This window comes from Anticarsia gemmatalis, chromosome 4, assembly GCF_050436995.1.
Source record: "Anticarsia gemmatalis isolate Benzon Research Colony breed Stoneville strain chromosome 4, ilAntGemm2 primary, whole genome shotgun sequence".
NCBI classification, from domain to species: domain Eukaryota; kingdom Metazoa; phylum Arthropoda; class Insecta; order Lepidoptera; family Erebidae; genus Anticarsia; species Anticarsia gemmatalis.
The window spans coordinates 5,613,197-5,634,323 of NC_134748.1; the positions used below are offsets into that span (position 1 = coordinate 5,613,197).

At 36.4% G+C, this 21,127-nt stretch overlaps 1 protein-coding gene across 5 annotated transcripts in view; it reads right to left on the bottom strand.

The window, feature by feature from the left end:
- Positions 1-17,061, bottom strand: part of Rbp6 (RNA-binding protein 6) — a 471,739-nt gene extending 454,678 nt beyond the window's left edge. The window contains exons 1-2 of one of the 5 annotated variants that reach the window (XM_076113243.1): positions 16,791-17,061; positions 16,678-16,718 (exon numbers count right to left, since the gene is read on the bottom strand). In XM_076113243.1, coding sequence (XP_075969358.1) covers positions 16,678-16,718; positions 16,791-16,849 — 100 coding nt within the window. In that variant the 5' untranslated portion in view covers positions 16,850-17,061. The remainder of the gene's footprint in view (positions 1-16,677; positions 16,719-16,790) is intronic. The other 4 variants (XM_076113245.1, XM_076113242.1, XM_076113244.1 and 1 more) reach the window with 4 other exon arrangements.
- Between the last annotated feature and the right edge of the window lie 4,066 nt (positions 17,062-21,127).

Below are 21,127 nucleotides of genomic sequence, written 5' to 3' on the forward strand. Positions count from 1 at the left end.
AACGAAGCTTCCTTCACTTCAGTTGAAAAAAGTTACAAACCATTTTTGCCGATCTGTAACCAAAGAATAAAACGTAATGTTTATTTAAATAAATTTCCCATAAAAATATTCGTTTTCCTGTCTGGCAATTGTCAAATTTCGTTACTGGAATTCCGGTGTAAATACCTCTGATATTAACCATTTGCTTTCATTACTGGAATTACAAGAACTGTTCAATTAAATATATTTTCAGGAAACATTTATCACGAAGCTTCAATAAAAATGAATACTATAAAATAGGCAGATTGGCACGAAACGGCGTCGTAGAAATGTCAGCGCGGAGTGAATGGACTCAAGTTTTTGTTTATTTATTTCTGCATACGTCCGCATGCATGTGCCAACATAGCAAAGAGATCAGAAAAGACTCAAAACAATGAAGTCATTAGTCGTTGCTATTTCCAGCAAATAATGTTGGTAATAACTTCTACGAAATTGCTATTGCGTTCTCGTGGATTTTTCTTATCTTCGACCAGATCGTCGCATAGCAGTGTACGTACACAGTACATTTTATCCCGACTACACAGAGGCATGGCTGAAATACTTTCAAGTTTATGAAGTGCACCGATGCAGATACTATTTTGAAAGTGCATAAACATATTTTATCTTGTCATCCCGGCTCGTATATAGATGCAATCAATCAATTTAAATGTATCTAAACCAGTTTGGATTTATGAATAGTTAAATTTGTTTTGGCCGCCAATAAAGTTCGGAGTATGACTAATGAACGATCGGCTATTTATTTTCGCTGTAGGAGCGTATTTAACTGAGAGTGTAGTGGCAGGGCGTGACGTTCCTGGAACTCGATGAGGACGGATAATAAACATTGGTTATGTAACGAAGTTCAATGACGTGACACCGGTATTGGTTTCTAAGTGGATTAGTGCGGGCTATCACAGGCCAGCCGTGCAGTGCGTGCGCCCGCGCAAAGGTCGCGTGTGTGCAATCGTCTCGCAAACTAACGTAACTAGTCTCAGCTGAGACCCAGCTAACTGTCACTCACCACTCACGTCTTGAAGCGAAATATTTCTTTACACTGAAGACTAGCTCGTCACGCGACGTCGCCCGCGACAACGCCTCGGTGCTTCCACTATATGTAATAACAACCCTGTTCATTAACTGTCCCATTCGCTAGGCTTTCTCTTTACAGTCATTTCAAGACCTAAGACTATAATCATATCTTATTATACGTAAGGAACGTAAATATGTCATCATTTAGGTTGTTACAATTGAGGTTTACCTTACCGTCTTTATATGTGTTATTAAATCGCTTCTAAACTCTATATAGACTCCACGATCAATAATTTTAATGACAACTACGTCTAATCGTGACTTAAATTTGAAATAACAAGATCAAATTGCCGTAAAAATACGTTGAATAAGGTTGAATAACATTAAGTTAATTCTGTTACCGACCTACCTTACTGCCGGAATAGATAAGGCTTCGCGAAGTCTCAGCCTTTGATAATGCTAAGCAATTTTCGGTCGATGGCCGCTTACACCCACTACTAAGAGAATACGACGAACACGTGGCTTTTATACGTCATCATACAAAACATCGCCTGAAATAACGCGGGGAAATTATAACATTAATATTTTAAGACTTGTAGTTCTATACACCGATCTTTGTACCTTCTTTCGGTTATTTTAAAACATAAGGGTGATTGCCATGCCACTACTAGGTATAACTTATAATAATTAGAAATTTTTATAATAATTAGATCCAGCGCTAGTTACCGCAGTTGCATTTCGTGTTTTCGAAGAAATATAATATTCCCCTCATAACAAAATGTAAAGTCATATTCTGTATCTTAAAAAGCTATTCATAAAAATAACTCGTCGAGTTCATTATTATCTGTAATGGACTTAATTTTGTTTAATGTGTCGGACTTTGGTTGAAATATTTTACCTGAGGTTGGTGATATGAGTTTACAAACAAGCTCCAAGTGACAAAGTCACGATATTTAATCCCTTTCCCGGTATGTTATCGCGCTCGAGTACAGAGTGCCCTTTGCCTAAGCTAACATTTGCATTTACTTGTAAATAGCAAGTGACTATGTTTTGACGCCTACACACAGCTAACGCTGCGTTGTGCGGACGAAAGGTCTCTGAAAATAATTTGCTTTAATCAGAAGTTTATAAATTTTCCTATTAATATAATTAGCTATCGACATCACAACGTGCTTCGAATTCATAATGTAGTTTAGTCAACTCAAACATTGTGACATCGTTTGTGTACAGAGTAGCTGTAGGTTTACTTACAATGTATATTTTCGACAACATTAGAAAACTGTTTTTCAAGAAATGTATAGTATTTTATTATGAGTAGGCAACGAGTCTACTCCCAAAACATATTTAAATAAATTCGCCAGCGAGTTTCCTCGCATTAATTGTAAAGAAAAAAGTATTACGACATCCCAAATTACACGTGGCCAGTCTGTGACATTCTGCGTTTAAACATTTTATATTTATAATATCAGGATTGAAGTGGAAAGGTTTTTCCATAAAGTTGTACGTAAATAGCAAATTGACTACAAACAAATGACCAGTGCCTAATAGGTTTACGAGAATCATGTTAAATCACAAATGTGGACAGGCACAAACTTGTTTATTTTGCTGCATTCGTGAGCATATCGTGACATAGAGATGAGTCTTGGCCTTCATCCAACCACTTTCACTCAAATCATGTGGCCATTGCATAAAACTGAAACACCTATATTTTCTTATAAGAAAATAAATCCTGCACTATAAGTTATCATATAAATCGTAATTATATTATTTATTTTTAGACACCTTTAATAAGTTCCGACAGCAGTTGTCGTAAGTGGAGCTTCTCTATTTTATTTGACAAGTCAATAGCCTACAAGAATTTTAATTTCGTATAAAAGAGTCTATGACAGAGCCGTAATTTGTTTCTTCTACTAAAGAAAATTTCAAACTGGGTAAGTATATAAAATGTGCAACAAAACTTAAGAATATAGACAGAAAATAGAGTGAATCGGTGACAAGCGCGGCGGACATCCATTAGGTGCTCCACAAGTATACGGAAAGGGCCATTAATTGTGGGCCGCACGTCGGAGAGACCAGCAGTCTGCTCCACCTGAAACACTACCTTCAGTAAACTTACTTGCAAACTTAGAACCACAATGCGCCCTGTATTTTTTTGTACAGAAGAACATTACCAAATAAAGTCTTAATTTAGAACATATGGACGGTTGCTTTCAACGCGTACATCATGCACGAGAAAGTAAATTTTGAACTTTATAGGTGGACAAAAATACACAAACTATAGAAGCTTCCGACATCATTCTGACTACTCGTTGATTTTTAACGCTTTCAGACTTGTTATTTTCTCTCATTTTACTAATCTTGATCTAAAAAGTTTGTAAGATGCTTATCATTCCGTGCGTAAGTTGTAGGACGGCCGCGTCTAAATGATGTTCTTAATAAATGGGCTACAGACGTTTTAGAAACTAAATTTGCATGAAGATGCCACCAACGTAGCTCAAATTAATGAAATATAGTGAAAAGCGCGATAATTTCTCATACATTTGATAATATCCATCATACTTGTAACATTTTAGAGAAGTTCCTCGAATGCTTTAGTAAATTGAACACTGGAAGTAATCTCGATGCAGTTGGTCAGAAACTTTTCAACATTAGCACGTTACATCCTAATTCCTATGATATTGGAATGTAATTTTAAGATTCCATTACCAACGCAATCAGGAATATTACAGGGCCCTAGACATCTAGACACAAGACAACAGCAGATAAATTAAGCAAATCATTAAAGTTGATCTAAAGCTGCGTCACACGTCACGCGTAAATAAAGCTTACACACATTAAATATAGCAAATTTAAAGCCTCCCATTTAATTTGTCTTCCCAGAAATTATGTATCTCATTATCCTCTCTTTAGACGTTCGACGCGGTATTAATGTGTATAACGCCTGTCGTTAAGTAAGAAGAGCTTGTTGGAATGCCCGGGGTAATTACTTTCGCCCGCATCGAACTTAATGAAGGTTTAATTAAATATTGCATGACACTGAACACGATGATTAACTGATGACGTTCAATTATCCACACCGACGGATATCGACGTGGATACCTTGAATCATAAGTATCGGCTAGATACATCAAATAAGTTGCGCGAGTTTTTATATCATATAGAACTATAGATATAATATATAAGAAATCAAACGATGCCAGTCAACCTACATCACAAAAGATTGTAACGAAACAAACGTTTGTGATCTGTAAATAAGATATGTACCTGGCAACCTCATGTCCATCACAGTAAGTTAGCAAAAAAGCCATTTCATATTTAGACAGTGATCGTAACAAACTTGACAATAATCTTCAATAGAAGCTCCGATAATGCGAACGTGACCTTTTATTTTTGGCTGCTTTCTCTGTATGTTAGCGAGAGATTGAGAAAACGGAGCTTAGTGTGTCTTTCGGCGCCAAAATATAATGTACGTTCATCTTTATTCCGCTCAACAATAAGTTAGTTGAAGAAGTTAATAAAATAGCGCTTAGCATTTCTTTATTTACAGAAGTGGGGCTAAATAAAGCGGGACATGGATGTGTGTGATTTCTTCCGTTTCTGCCCGGAATAATAATTCGTACTTCAGTCGTTGCCTTATATCGTGAATATACTTTCGGCAGCTCGATGTTAGAATACAAAATCAATGTTTACTAAAGTTAACAGACATCGAAATGATTACTTGTGTATGTATCATAGAAGTAATTTGAAGCATGAAGCTATAAAAATGGAATTCGTAAATCTTTTGAGAATTAAGATTGCTTTACGTACTGGAAGTCATCATCATTCCCAAGGACTTGATAGAAATACTAGCTTAAATAAAAAAACCCTTCCTTCACAGCCTTCACTGATAGCTGCACATAAATATAGTTTTAAAGGATAATAACTAAATGATTATTTTAGAGTAGTGAAAATCAACAATAGTATTATCCAGCATTCTAGTATTGTGGAATGTACGTGTGAGCTTAATTCAGTCTAGACGGATAAACTAATGGAGCTGAAATATTTCGCTAAAAGACAGGATATCATGTTGCTGGAAGCATACAGTAGTTTTATTCTCATTGTGGTCTCATTGTCTCGGAATAATATACAACAAGGACGTAAGTATAGTTTTACGAAGAGTCGTAAAAATACACTAATGAAATACATTTTAATTTACCTTTAGATGACATAAATGTCTCTAATCTTATACTTTGTCATTTCTAAGAAATGTAAAACGAGGTATCAATATGCTTATTTATCAAAGAATTGATATAAGATATATCCTATAAAACTATGAAGAAGTATATATAAGATGATGATGACCCATGATACCAACGTGAAGGTCGCAATAAAAATCGTACAAAAAAGCAACTCAACTTTTGCTGAGCTAAGAATAAAATCCTAGACATTGTGGCCAACAGATACATACCTATATAATACTATAACTTTGGCAGTTAAAAGACATTAGTCTCATACTATTATAACTTTAGGTTTATTAATTAGATTAATAGCTTCTAAAGTTTCAGGTCAAACTGTCCGACTGAAACCGCACACAAATTCTGAGAGAAACCTCAGACTTGTGAAAATCAATTTAATTTATTAACTCCGCATTCATCTATTCAATCAGTGATTCGCATCTAATATAAATAAACGGTAACAGTACATACACACAAGATGAATTACGTCAATTATGTCTAAGAATATCTTATTTATGTATTCCACCCACATTATCTAATTAAATGTGTGAACTTTGATATAATTCAAACGTTACTGACATTAACAGTTTAAATGAATGTAGGTACGACCTAATAAGTTAAACATCAATGATATAGAATACTTTATGTCTTTCAAAGTTCACGTTTATTATGTTAGCCGTAAGGAGCGAGGTGATATTACAGTGATGATATAGGAGTTGTAATATGACTAAGTAACTTCATGTAAAGAATGTCACGGTCGTGCTTCCTCAACTTTAACGGAGCTCTACCGCTCTAGATACCTTCTGTACCTGGTTTAATAACTTTTTATGTAAATTAAGATATGTCGTACAAGCTGTAAAAGTGGGTAAAGCGATCCTGGCGTTGTTAAAAATATTTTAGTAGTAAGTTGTAATATTACCAGTCTTCAAGGACCAAAAATGTTCTGCACTAAAAAGCCAAAAATAAACAGATATGATTCTATTCTTACTAGAAGCCTTAAAGTAAGTCATTTTTATTGTCTATATTAACATATCACATTGATATGTATAAACTGAAAAAGTGTGAGGCGCATTTTTGTCTCATTTTAACTGATACGTTAAACATTATGAGCACTCTATTACTATATTAATTATTTTAATAAATAATGCAAAATTACTAACTCTCCACGGTTTTTAAGTATTAAGTAATAAAATAACCTATTAAAAATTTTACTGCGTCAGTAGAAATCTGTAAAGTTCCCCGATCGATCTATGCCGTAACCTCTTCAATACACTTGCCCCTCTTATCGAGAGCAAGTATGCCGATAGAATCGGGTAGATCAATGTCCGTATACCCATAGCATAAAATATCGTAAAAGATGAACACGCAGCGAGCCTCTACCCCAAATAAAATTAAGTATAGAAACTTGCTCAATAAAACTATGTATAAGATACATCTCACTGAACAGAGAAAATCTAATAAAGGCGCTTTAGCTTCCTTCTTCAAACACCAAAAGGTTTCTTCAGGGAGGACTTAAAACAATCTTTTCCGACCACCGGGATAAATATTTATTACGCAGAGTCAACAGTTAATTTCTTTTCACGTTCAAAAATGAAGGCGGAATTATGTCTCAAGTATCAAGACAATTTTATAAAAACTATCAACCCCTGTTTGTAAAGAAAATGAAAGGAGGAGGTAGATGAATATAAATATTTTCCTGTGGAACCAAGTAATCTTTTTTCTGGGTTTGTTTATAAAACTGGTTCCTTTATCAAGTACTTAAATAAGATGCGGTTGGAGACTAGTGACAATTTTCTCTGACTTTTATTTACTGTAGGAACACTGTTCTAAAAAAAGGTCAGGTGATTAGGTATTTTAACAAGTGTTTTATTACAAGCACGATCGCATCGAGACCAGGTGATTGATTGTTTCAAAAATAGCAATTTACAATCTACAATTAGTTTGATGACATTAAAAATGATATTATTTAATGCTATCGACGATACGGATCTTACAGATACTAATCTTCGTAATAAAACTTGACTGCGCAATGTCTCTACAACATTATCAAAATGTTGTTATCAAAATCTTTATACTTTATCTTAGAAAATAACGCGTTTATACGCATTGCATCATTTACAAGCGTCACTTGTGAAATATGATTGTCATATCACTGTGATTTAGGGTCAAACTAATACTATACGCCAACACTCTATAATTTAGATTACTTTATTATTTTTTATACGAAAGCAATTTATAACAGTCCGTATGTGACGTCTGACGGTAACGATTACGCGTTATACTAATATTAGTTCTTAGATCATAAAACAATGTCATTCTCTATTGTAATACAAGCCACCGTTCTGTAATTAACTTCAAAATTTTTGCTTGTAATGTAACGCCACACAGCAGTGTAACGTCAATCGAGTGAACTTTTTATAATAGTTGTTCGAAGAACAAATATCACACCGTGACTAAAAATTCGAAAAAATAGTCCCAGCTTTTAGCCCGCGCTTCACGCCGCCGTCAATTAGCATGTCGTTTGAAGACTCGCTGCTCCGTCGTTTCACAAGTTCGGCGCGGATGTACACAGAAAAACTTGGGAATTGGAATTATGCCGTGCTGCGAGAGGTTTAAAGACTGTTATTGTGAGAAGAAATCGTGAAATGTGGCGTTTTGTAAACGGCGACAGCGGCTCGGGAGCATGAAGTCGTGTGCGCGACAGATGAGTAATGACAACAACGCAGCGGCGTGTGTCGTCTCCGAACGTTCCCAGATGTGCGTCTGGATGCACGGATTGCACGAGTTATGCAAGCCGGCAGCCGCAGAGAAATATTCCTTGTTCCTACATACGTACAAGAATACCGAGGCGGATTGTCGGCCTCGTCGGGAAAATTGGAAACATCCGAATGTCTACATCTAAATACAAAATATTTAGTAAAATATCAAACGCTACAGCAATATAGGTCGTTGTGAACAATTATTACAAGATTTATATGAACAATTTAAATCACACACGAAACAATTTAAATTTTCAGCGTATGAATATAGTGTTGGCAGCATAAAGATAATTTCCATGATATTTGCCTAAACAATAATTCTTGATTCAAAGCTCTCGGCAGCGGGTAGAAAAAAAGCTAATAAAACAAAATGGATATGACAGTATTATTAGTGAGTCGGATGAACCACATTTGTATTCAGGTCAATCAATGTTCAACGAAAAAAAATAAGAAGACGCATATTCATGCGGGTGTTATGCATGTAAACATAAAATCAGAATCATACAATTTTTAATAGTGACAGAAAATGTAAAAGTCGTCCTAATCCTGGACTATTTACCATAAAAATAGTTATCTATCACCAAGATACATCTCACACGAAACTGCTTTCAACGAGATATCTTTTATTTACAGTTCCAATCGTTCAGCGGGACTGTATAACAAATTTTTTATTACTATGAGCGGCACTTATGAAGATGCGCTTACGCTACCTATTTGTCTCATAAAAAACAAATAGCTGTGCTATATTTTGATCTGCCGGATATAAATCGCTATTAATCCAAAAGAGCTTATAATACCGATCGTGACTAGACAGTTATGACGTAAAACGCAAACAAATAAACTTCAGCCCTGTCGTACATTACGCGCTAAAAGCTAGACGCTCCTCAATGATTTATTATTTTTTTGTGTCCTGATTTATGTTTGTAAAGAAGTGTTCGCACACGCACTCCCATGTCTATTTGCGGCCAGGCCGAAATAACTGGCAAAACGAAACGTGTATCCGGTCCCTAGCCGGCTCCCAAACTGCTGTTTGCTCGCATACGACCACGGCGCTCTTTGTAAGAGGGATTATACCACGATTTGCGGTAATGCGGTCGGCTCTTCAGTCGGAGCACACTCTTTCCTCTTTGACCACTTGCTAAATCTTTTCCCTGTCAGATCACTCGCTGACCGACTAGTACGGAATAATGTTCCTCTCTGGCTAATACACATTGAATGCGCTTTGAAGCTTTGATGAGCACCTGCGGCTTTCAGTAACCCGCATTGATTTAGAATAGCCTGTATTAACTATTTTGGGCTTTAATCAGTTGAGATGTATGCTTGAAAATATTCAACCAATGGATACGTTTCAATAGGACCATATTAAAGGATTTATACTGAACATTTAACACGCATCAGCTTCGATTTTTATAAAAATATAATTCATTTTTTGTTCTGGCCGCTTCGTTTAAAATGTTTTTAAACACTAGCTATTTTTAGTTTTAAAATAGTCGAACAATTCACTGTGCTTCTATTAGACTTTAAAACGGTAAAGCACCTGTTGAGATTTTTTTAGGAGAGCCAGACGTGCTTGGTTTCGTTTTACGAATGTCTTACTCGCTATGATCGCAGCGAGACGGGTGTTACTGTTCACTTCTTAGTTGTAATAAGAAGCTTTCTCGATAAGTACAGTGCAGACTTATTAGTGAAGTCGATTCGAGGCAAAACAATGTTTGTTGGTAACACTAAGTTTCTACCTGATTGGTACCCGAGTTCGCGAGTCGGCGCTTCCTCGAACCTCTCAAAGTGGAAATTAAATAAGGACAATCCGTTCGTTCTGCATCAGAGACTCAGCTGTTGCATTATTCAACGTATGCAAAATCTCCGGATTAATAATAGATGACTAGGAAGGTGAATTCCTCGCAATCGACTAAGGAATTGAGTTGTGACCCTTTCAGTGCGAAACGGGTTCGCGAGCTTTTGTCTTCACGGGAAATTTAATGATAATTTCTATCAATTTAAAAGGAATTGTTCGAGTCCATCAATGATACCGTTATCTCTACATATTTAGTTAGAGATAAAAGAAAGATATATAATCACTCAACCCTAAGAACTTTTATAAAAATAGTACTGCATACTTTACTCCACTTGAAATAAAAATAGAACTGTTTAGACGCGGATAGATGGGACGAACATATCGCTGTCATTTGTTGCATTTTAGAAATTCCTACAAAGTCTAATGTATCGTCTCATTATACAGGGTGTCCCAAAACTCAACGATAATCCGAGACAGGATGAAAGGCCAAGTCATACCGGTTCTAGGAAAAATAAAAAAAAAATTCCATATCACTTAGTTCAGCAATAATAGACATTTTTCAAAAAAGTTAAAATTCTACACCCTTGGTCGCATTTTCAAGTCCTGTGATCACCAATGTCACAATTTCGCTGCATTTTTTTTTATTTCGTGATCTTTATTAAATATGCTATTAATCGTAAAACAAATTAATGTACAAAACATTGTTAATTTTCTAAAAAAAGTTAAGTTTTAGTGAGTCATGGTTCACAAAAATATCGTTAGTTAACTTTGACGCTTCATATTAGAAAAAAAATGTACTACACTACCCTTGGCAAGTTATTTCAAAAGTTGGCGCATTTAATCAAGATTACAAAATGGTGCAACACTTGCCACTTTTCTTGCCAATAAAAATGTTATTTTTATTTGAACGAAGCATGTCCTCACAGATGGATCGGACGCAGTGGTTGAATTTTATGGCCTCATCGCTCCCCCGATCTAAACCCAGAGATATTTTTGACTGGGAATGCATAGAAGAGAATGTCTATTCGAAATAAATACAAAATCTATCAGAACTTCGCCAGAAAATTGACACAGCGTCAGAAGAAATAATACCAAGGAATTTTGCAAAACTGGTGAAAAGGTCTTTTTTAAGGCGTTGCAGAGCCTGTATTCGTGCCAGAGGAAAACGATTCGGAATTACTTTAGTTTATGGAGAAAAATTAAATAAGAACCATGGGTCGTTCAATATTTTTTTTTAATTATTAATACCTATTATGTTTATTACATTAAATATTGGTTATGGACTAACTCAATTACCTCTTTACTAAAAATAATTGCTTTCCTCTGGCACGAATACAGGCTCTGCAACGCCTTAAAAAAGACCTTTTCACCAGTTGTGCAAAATTCCTTGGTATTATTTCTTCTGACGCTGTGTCAATTTTCTAGCGAAGATCTGATAGATTTTGTATTTATTTCGAATAGACTTTCTCTTTTATGCATTCCCAGTCAAAAATATCTCTGGGTTTAGATCGGGGGAGCGATGAGGCCATAAAATTCAACCACTGCGTCCGATCCATCTGTGAGGATATGCTTCGTTCAAATAAAAATAACATTTTTATTGGCAAGAAAAGTGGCAAGTGTTGCACCATTTTGTAATCTTGATTAAATGCGCCAACTTTTGAAATAACTTGCCAAGGGTAGTGTAGTACATTTTTTTTCTAATATGAAGCGTCAAAGTTAACTAACGATATTTTTGTGAACCATGACTCACTAAAACTTAACTTTTTTTTAGAAAATTAACGATGTTTTGTGCATTAATTTGTTTTACGATTAATAGCATATTTAATAAAGATCACGAAATAAAAAAAAAACGCAGCGAAATTGTGACATTGGTGATCACAGGACTTGAAAATGCGACCAAGGGTGTGGAATTTTAACTTTTTTGAAAATTGTCTATTATTGCTGAACTAAGTGATATGGAATTTTATTTTTATTTTTCCTAGAACCGGTATGACTTGGCCTTTCCTCCTGTCTCGGATTATCGTTGAGTTTTGGGACACCCTGTATGTTAGGAGCCGACTTAGGGAAATAAATGTGTATCGTAATTTATTATGCTGTTTAAAACATCGCCTTCATGTCTAAAAAGTGTCATGTGATTAGTGATGTTTGAATTTCTAGTACCGTTAACGAAATTAACATTACCAATCATCAATAAGCATTTGTATACGTGAAGCGTGCTCATAAAAGAGTCAAAGGGAACTGAATAACAAAACGGTTCAGTAAAAGTAAAGACGCAGTGCGCACAGGCACGATTGCGGCAAACAATCGTCTTGATAATAACCGTAACGAGTCCGGCGTCGATCCCGTTTGCATCTGTATTGTGTTGGGGGCAACGAGCACGCAACGACCTCATCAACTGTTTACAACTAACATTTTAAACGTCTCAAGTCGAACTGAACAAATCGGTCCGTTTTTTTCTGAAGCAAATATTCCTTCAATGAGGCAAATCACACCACTAACGATTATTAATTATCGACAAATTTTGCATATAAATATGGTTCAGCGCCCCTAGCGTTATTCGCAAGAATCTTTAAGTAATTTAAAATGCCAAACGCTCGCTTGTCGATAGTTGGTATCGACAGATGAAAATCGCGCTACTGTTTGAGGGATGATTGTGAGATAATCAAATGAGATTACGAACCTCTTTTGACTTCGTTATCGAATAGATATCGACAACATTTTAATAAAATTTGGATCAGCGCCTCTAGCGTCGTTCATAAGAACTATTTATTGAGTCGTTTTAGAATGCGAAATTCTCCACACGAACGCGATACGTAAATTACAATTTTTAATTTAGTGCTAATTTACTACAGTCGATAAGCACTATCGAGTATCGAGAGTTCGACATTTAAAATGCACTGAAGTAATCGTTCCTACGGCTTTGCTTGATCAGGTTTTCATAAAAAGTTTGTCGATAGTTGATAGTAAGTAGTAACAAGTTATCCCTCTGCGGTAAATATAGAAAAGGTTTACCAATGTATTCATATGATTATTTAAGCTGTAAACTAAAACCTATTTTTATTGTTAACACATTCATAGATTGTACAAAGAAAAAATGGCAGACGATTAAACGATATTCTCAATCACCTAAATTGGTTTCATGTGACATCAATATTAAACGACTCTACCCGAAATCATACAATTTATAAAACTTCAGATTTATTCAATGATTTAACAACATTTATAAACGCGATATTTGTTTCGTAGACTCTTCTCTCTCAATATAGTACCACATTATTATGTAGAGTTGATACTCAGACGTATTTTTGCCACAATTTGATAGAGGAAGTCTAATAAGAATACGAGTCTTATGTTTATGATACATATAATCATAATAACATTATGAATATGAAAGTTTTTTACGTTCTTCTGTTAGGGTTAATAAAGTCTAATCCGATTGATATGTTAATTTTACTACTTGCCTTATAATATTTATGTCGTAATGTCATATTCATGAGTCGATGATGTGGGGCCGCGATTTAACCGAACAATTAAAATAAGACAACCCTATAAGATTTTTCTGAAAGTGTAGGCAGACATGTAGTAAAAGTTCGGGTACCGTTTTTTCTAGATAAAAATATATTTAAGTGGCTACATAGTTTTATAGGTCTCAAGTCAATCAAACGTCAAGAGTCGCGTTAATGTTGGTCCGCTGCAGCAATTTCAGATAATAGAGAAGCCTTTTGTTCAGAAAATCTAGAATACACTCGTCGTGAATCACTTTAAAACTACAAATAATTAGTTACAATGCACATAAATGTACGGCCATATGTCATCCTTGTACTATTTTATGGTGCCTACATTACCGCGCATATACTGTCTGCCTACATTTACATAATATTATGTTTATGTTATAATTGGTGGGACGATTGACCGAGTGCATGCGTTGAATCTTGATAACCAACCGATCTTCTAGTAGTTTGTCGAAATCACAGAAGCAATTGATGGAAAATAACAGTGGTTGACATTAAAATGTCATTACACTATAAGTATAGTTTCTGGAAATTTTTAGTATAATTGGTGCACATTCGTTCTCACGCTATTTCCTTGATGATTGTTTCCTCATCATACTAATTTAGAAATTGTGTAGCGGAAAGTCGTTTGTTGTTTAAGAAACCTTCATTTTGTGAACAACTTATTCCCAGGCTATCTTAAGTATATTAAAAATCTGTCTGCCGATGTTTAATGATGAAAACTTGTAACATAATAATGTAGAGACTAAGTAAGATATAAACTATACAAAGTGTTCGTGTACTAGGCACGAAAACATAGCTCAGTCTATCGCAATCGATTACTTGACCGTCTGGATACATGTCTCTATTATGTCGCTACAGTATCAAGGTTTCCGCATCCCAACTTTTTACTTTAAGTCGTCGGACCATCGGACAACGGAAAATTTTACGATACAAGAAAATGTTTTTAGCTATTCAATCTATACATTTTGCGAATTGAGAGCACGTGATAAATAATAAATGACAAAAAATTAAGCATAAATTCAACATATCTAGATTCCAATTACATTGTTAATAATGCGAAAATCGATCGACGGCAAAAACTACTTAATCGTGTTAAAGACAAAACAGATCATCTTGCTTTGAAATCTGTTACCATTATTGTACAGCAACAAGTTGTAATATCGGCCTTCTCCAATTCAATAATTGATTGCAGAGACGATTTCAATCGGCTCACCTTATATTTAGACCGATATTTATATATTATAACAATTGATTTTACTTTTATATCTGGGCCGTTAATCTGAATAACCAATGAAATGAAGACTCGTGAATTCAGTGACTCGTCGTCCTTATGACTACTTCCAATAATATCTACCAGCATTTCGAACATCAAGAGAACGCATTAGTGTTTGTAATACGTTACTGAGATAGTAGAATAATAAATAAATTATGTAGAGGCATGTCGTTGTCGACAGACAAATCATATTTGCCGTTAATTTGAATTAAATGTGCTCTCCTCCTCCCTAACACCGTCTCCTATATTAAATTTTATTATCGTTATTTAATCTATTTTTGAGAAAGATCACCTGTTATGTCAAATAGATTTTTGTTCAAACACTAGAACGAAAAAATGTTCTTGGCAATTTTACGAAAAATGATTAGTTTTCGGACAGGCGTCAGTCTACAACGTAGCATTAATAGATTGCACAATAGTAGGTATGAACCTGTCAATCTTATCAAAACTGTGATTGATTTTATTAAAAAATTCAGACAGCCCGATAATTGACGACTTAGATATTTCTAACTCTGAGCTTAACGCGAGTAGGGCGCTTCATTCGCTATCAAAATAAGTGATAACGGTTGGTGTGTCGTGATACAAATATCAAAATTTATCTTATCGAACTAACTCCGGTAAGGTGCAAACATCTTGAGCAAATAGCGTCATTTGAGGACAAGTTTTTATGTAAAAAAACTACTCAGGACATTAACCGGCGACAAGATTTTTGTGAAGAAATTGGCTCGGAACCGGAAAGAAAAAATGTATATAGGCTCGTGGTAACGAGAACAGAAAACGAAAATTGGCAGATAATGTTAATCACGTGAGGAGATCACGGGACGATTTGAGTAGTCTGAGTCTAAAAGTAGTTAAGTAAATCGTTAATAGAAAAGTGGCACATGAGTGCGAGCTCGTGTATTCTGTCTGCGTGCGCTCGACATAGGACTGCACTCAGATATGACAGGTCCCAATATAGGAGCGCGGGATCGATGATAGATCCGATAATATCTCGAGTGCATGGCCCGTAATCGCTGATGCAGCGGCCTAGATATCTCCAGAGAAGAACAAAGTTGGCATAGATATAGTGAGGATCAAAGTGCAGCGTGGGCGCTCGACCTAATACCGCGGGCGGCACATCACTCGCGCACGCGCACCGGACCTTTTGCGTGATGCAGCGCGCAATTAATTTGTTTGTGTGCGTTATAGAATTGATGGACTTCATTACACTGCCTGGTAAATAGGACGCTAGCTCTATCAAAATGTAAACTATACTTTGTACTATTTATTGTGCAATTTGTTTAGATGTTATCTACAATTTTGATGAATTGAAAATATTTACAGAATCCAAATAATTTACTTTTGCCGCTTCCCTATTTTGCGTTAAAGGATTGGAATAAAACAATAAATACTATTTTGTTTTGTATTTCTCAAATATTTTACAAGATAATTCAGTTACAAAATATTACTTAAAGCCAATTGTTGTCCTGTCCTACCTAAGTATGAATAGACGAGTCGACTTGCGGAAACGCGCCGGTACCGAGCTTTACGTACTTAAGATTGAGGTTATGTTGTGATAACTGTTTGGGGCAAAAGCCGGCTATGAAAATGCAACTGGAATTCACCACTCAATTTCAATGGTGATAAGAACTAAAATAGCTCGCAAGCTCGAGGGGTGGAGAGGCCGAAGTATCGGCGGCGAGTGCGCGCGCAGCCGGCATGGCCGCCACCGCACACCTGACTGCCAATACAACTCGATAACATAACTGAATTACAGCATATTACACACGCTCACAATGCCTTAAATGCCATCCGGACGCATCTCACACCGATATCATCACGTGCACCACTTCAGCCCACCGACAACGACAACTTCTGAACACGTTAAGTAATCAGCTGATTATCAAACTTTTACCGGTGTTTATGTACCCAACACGGTACTCGATCACTGGAAACGAGCCGCGTTTCTCATTTCACGATTAGTAGAGGCGGTCTTCCGCGACCTAAGCGGGCGGTCAGCCGACGCCGGCCTGTGCATCGGATGCAAATCCGTGCGAGGCGCGGGCGGAGTGCGGCCGATGACCGACGAGCGTACCTGGACTAGTCTGCCAGCTGAGGCCTCCGACGAACATCTTCCTGCAAGTAAACAATGACCATCAGACACGGAAAAGAGCGCGATTCGAAGGTTCCTGGAGGCTGTGGACGTACCCCGGGTCGTTGGGCACCTCGGCGGGGCTTCTGGCCGCATCCTGATTCTGGGTTTCCATGGGCTCGGGCGCCGGCGGGGCCGGGCGGCGGGCGCACTACGACTACGAGCGAGCGACGACGCGGCGGGGACGGCTCCCGGAGTCGCTCGGCTGCACTACCGACTACCGGCACGAGACTGGCGCGCCGCGGCGCACCCCTCCACGCAGCGGCCGCCCCCGCCCGCGCCCGCCACCCGCGCCGCCCGCGCTGCCGCCGCATCGATTCATTCACTCCGTACAATTATTCATACGGTCTGCACGACGGACGCGAAGAGCAGCGCGCTGGCACCACCACGTGAGCGCGCAGCACGTGCTCGTGCCCCTCCCCCCACCCCGCACAGCGGCGCTTCCGCCCCGCCCGCGCGACGAGCACGCCCACCGAGCGCCACGCCGAACCACCCCCGAGCACCCAACTTCCAAACTTTATCGAAACTAATATTAATAATTAAGTTTCAACAAGTACAACTTTTAAAAATATTCTATTTGGTATTCGATGTCTGACGCCGAAACTTAAGTTTCAAATACTTAATAAACATATTTAAACTCCATTGTAGAAAATTTACCTATATTGTTTTCATGAGTACATAAAAACTCTATCTACAAAACAGATGTTACGTCACACTCGCATACAATACAGAGGCGTTAAAGCGATCGTGTCGTAGCAGTGAAAAACCTGTGTACCTGACGTCACCGGACCGGTGCCGGTGCTGTCAGACGTTCGTAGCGGGGAGCTACGACGTGAACGCTACTACGAGCCACGAGCGCACCTTGTGCACTTAAGTAATAATTTTATCGTAGTAGGTGCTCGTAAAGTTATGTTAGCAATATAAAGTTTTCAAGTTACTCGTACACTTTGTCTACTGCACAGATTAATCGCTTCAAATATTAAATGTATTTAGGTACTACATAAATGCTTATAAAATTAACAGAATTGTGAAATCCGCGATAACTTAATTCTGTTTTGAATTTGACATTTTAGATATAAAATAAAGTTAGCAAGCAATACCTAAATGGTTTCTTAAGTTTGCCGTCTCACGCTTACCTCGCGTGTTCAGGCATCCTTTCAGACGAAATTGAAAAATACCACGTACCGCATAACGTATGCAGAATAGGAAGATTTAGGATTTCTTTTACTACTTATTTGCCGCTAACTGAGAAATAGCAAATACTTGTTAAACGCGGTATTTGTGTAACTTTCTGAATAATCCGAATGTTAAACCGTCTTGAAAAAATAAGCATGTACTCAAAGTATAGGTACGATAAGTATCTATAAACAATTTGTAATTCATTTATAATCAAAAGAGAGGCAAACTTTAAGTCCTAATAATAATGGCCAATGCCGAAAATAATTTTACCTTTATTTATATTTTGTAAGTAAAAAATGATAGAATATTTAAAATCTATTTCTAAAAACCTTAGAAATAAAAAATCGAACCACAATAATCCATAACCGATAAAGGAGTATGTATGCCTACTACAGTTGCTTGGTTATTTAACTTAGCATATAGTGAGCTTCAGTTCTGGTAAGATAAGGTTCACCGGCCGAGAAAAAATAAAAACATCGGTGCGAGGTTTCCCTACCACGGCATTATAATAAAATAATTTTTATTTTAAAACATACAAAAGCTTAAAGTGTACAAGAGAAGTTCACGTATTTATGGTTCCAAAGACGTTTGACAGTATGTCAAAAAGCTCGATTTTTTGTGATGTAATAAAGGTGTACCTAATACGGCGTTAGCGTTGTCTACAAATAGTATATTTTATGAAAAATAAATAAATTCAAAACAGCATATCAAACCCAGAAAGAAAATTAACCAAAAGTTATCGAAGTTGCGCACACGCCGCATTGGCGCCTGACAAAAACCCACGAGCAAATGGATGTCAGGTCCAACGAAAATACTAAGCATAATAATTTATACTTTAAGATCTTACATTTTGTGTTAAATAGTTTGAAGTGTTATTTATTCCGTTTTTATTAATATATAATATATATATTCGTAAACGATCATAGAATTTGACCCACAATAAGATCTAAAGTTAAAATTACGACATTATGGAAACTTAACTTAAATTTTAAATTAATCATAGATACAACTGTGACTTTTGGATGGATTGTATTCTTGGCCAGATAATGCATTTACCCACCTAAAATATACAGACTGCATGAGATTGTAGTCTCATTAAATTCCCAAAGCAAAAGCTAATATACAATGTGCATGCGCAATACATAAATATTTATCATGTGGAATACTGTCGGTTCAATCTGTCCTAACGAACAAAGCATGTAGATGGAAGTGATGAACCGATATAACGGTCAAATCAATACAAAACCATTCTAAAACTGAAAATGGGGATAAATCTATTTATGGAAGGTAGGACGTTGCGCAATCACTGCAGTCTGTCTGCACAAATATAGTTCCAACCTGAAATTATAATGTAGCGCCTGCTGCTATCAATAGCAACTTTGTTCTCATTGTTATTTTAAGTTAAAATAAATGCTGCGGCGGATCCAGCCGCTCAACAAAGGGGGACGTAATATTGTGATGAGCTCAGGCAGGCAGGCTCATCATATTTTTAGTGACTAATGAGAGTCATGGAAGTACCTACTTTAGCAGATACAGAAATGGATTAAACTAGTCTACTGTGCCTTTTTGAGGATATTTGCATTTTCAGTTCAATATAAATTTTAATGCGGTTTGAAGTAATGATTTCATCCGGGTCGATTAACACTGTTCATAATTATAAGGGAAATTCATGACTTCTAATTAATGTTTGAATAACATCTAAAATAGTGTGCGTTTGCAGTGTGTTTGCATTGGTGCGACCGGATCGTACGCTAGTCAACTTGTAAGACTATTTGTACTCGCGTGTAGCGAGATAATAATTTTCTAAAGCGCACAAATCCAAATTTTTATATTGATTTTTTATAATTTTAGGCCAATGTGCTATTATCTTTCGCTCCGCTACTAAGTAGATGCTACTACATTGATTCTAAAGCTGGCTTCATTTACACTTCAGTATCTCCACAAATTAGCCTTTTTTGACTAGTTATTAAATGAGCTTGGTTAAATATTAGGCCCATGTATCGTAATTTTAGTCGACGCAGTCATGTAGGGCGAGAACGTATAACGATCGAAGTAGTCTCAGTCACGTATCTTATGAGCCCACGCATGGCCGTAAAACCTTAAGCTTTCAAGTGTTATAGGCCTTCATAAGAACCATTAGCGTGGTTCATTCTTGAAATATGTAGTAGATATTGTTCAATGTTCCATAAGTCAAGGAACAAACACAACATTTAAAGGAATGATCACGAACCATGATTTTGATGATTGTGATCAACTCCTGTAGCGTGTTAAATAGACATAAAAAACTATATGTCAAGCTCTCGACACTACTACAGTGGGTATCGGCTGGCATCGAAGGATTGTGAACGCTCTACAGTTCCAAATAACTCGACTGAATTTCAAAGAATTCAAAAGGTGCCTTGAAGAGCATGATTTAGTAATTTTCTCGGTTAAACCTTATTGATTCATTTATATTAGAATAGAAAGCATCGCGCCAAAGGCTAGTCTGGACGAAAATAAGTGACCTACCTTTTGGCTGCTAAATGTGATATCGTTCTGAACTGCATTGCCTAACTATAACTGACATTTCAGAGTTCAGCTTTATTTATATTTTTGGAGACGGCCTTCTTTTACCTAGATTCTTTGTCAAACTGAATAATTTTAGAGATGGTATTATTCTTGTAACTAATTACTTATTCAATTTATCTGTACCTATTATGTACTAGGTACCCATTTCGCGGCGGAGTGTTTGAGATTGTGACCATTTATATGAAGTTCTGTCAAGTGTTTAAATCTAATTTGGATCTTATCCAATAGGAGTATAAGACTTAAATTAAATTTCATTTCAGTTTCTAGCCATTGCATTAGAATTTTGTTACAATAATAAAGTCTTTAAATAGTAGCCTTAAAACCGGTAAGAACTTAATCGGTACACATAGATTTGATAACAAAATATAAATGGCATATAAGTAGGTACCTACTTTATAAGAAATTTATTTTATGGAGGAAAACAGAAACGTAAGTTGCTCATATTTGAGTAGCGCTCTGTCACTATAAAAACACTTTTAAGTGACAAGTGCGGCATGTTACTGAAATTTAAACTACGTTTCAGTGTTCGACCGTCACACAGTCATTGCTAATTAAGTTTTACTTAGATCATAACTTATACATACTAAAATGTATAACAAACAACGGGTAAAGATACCAAATCATACAACAAAAATTAAGTTAAACA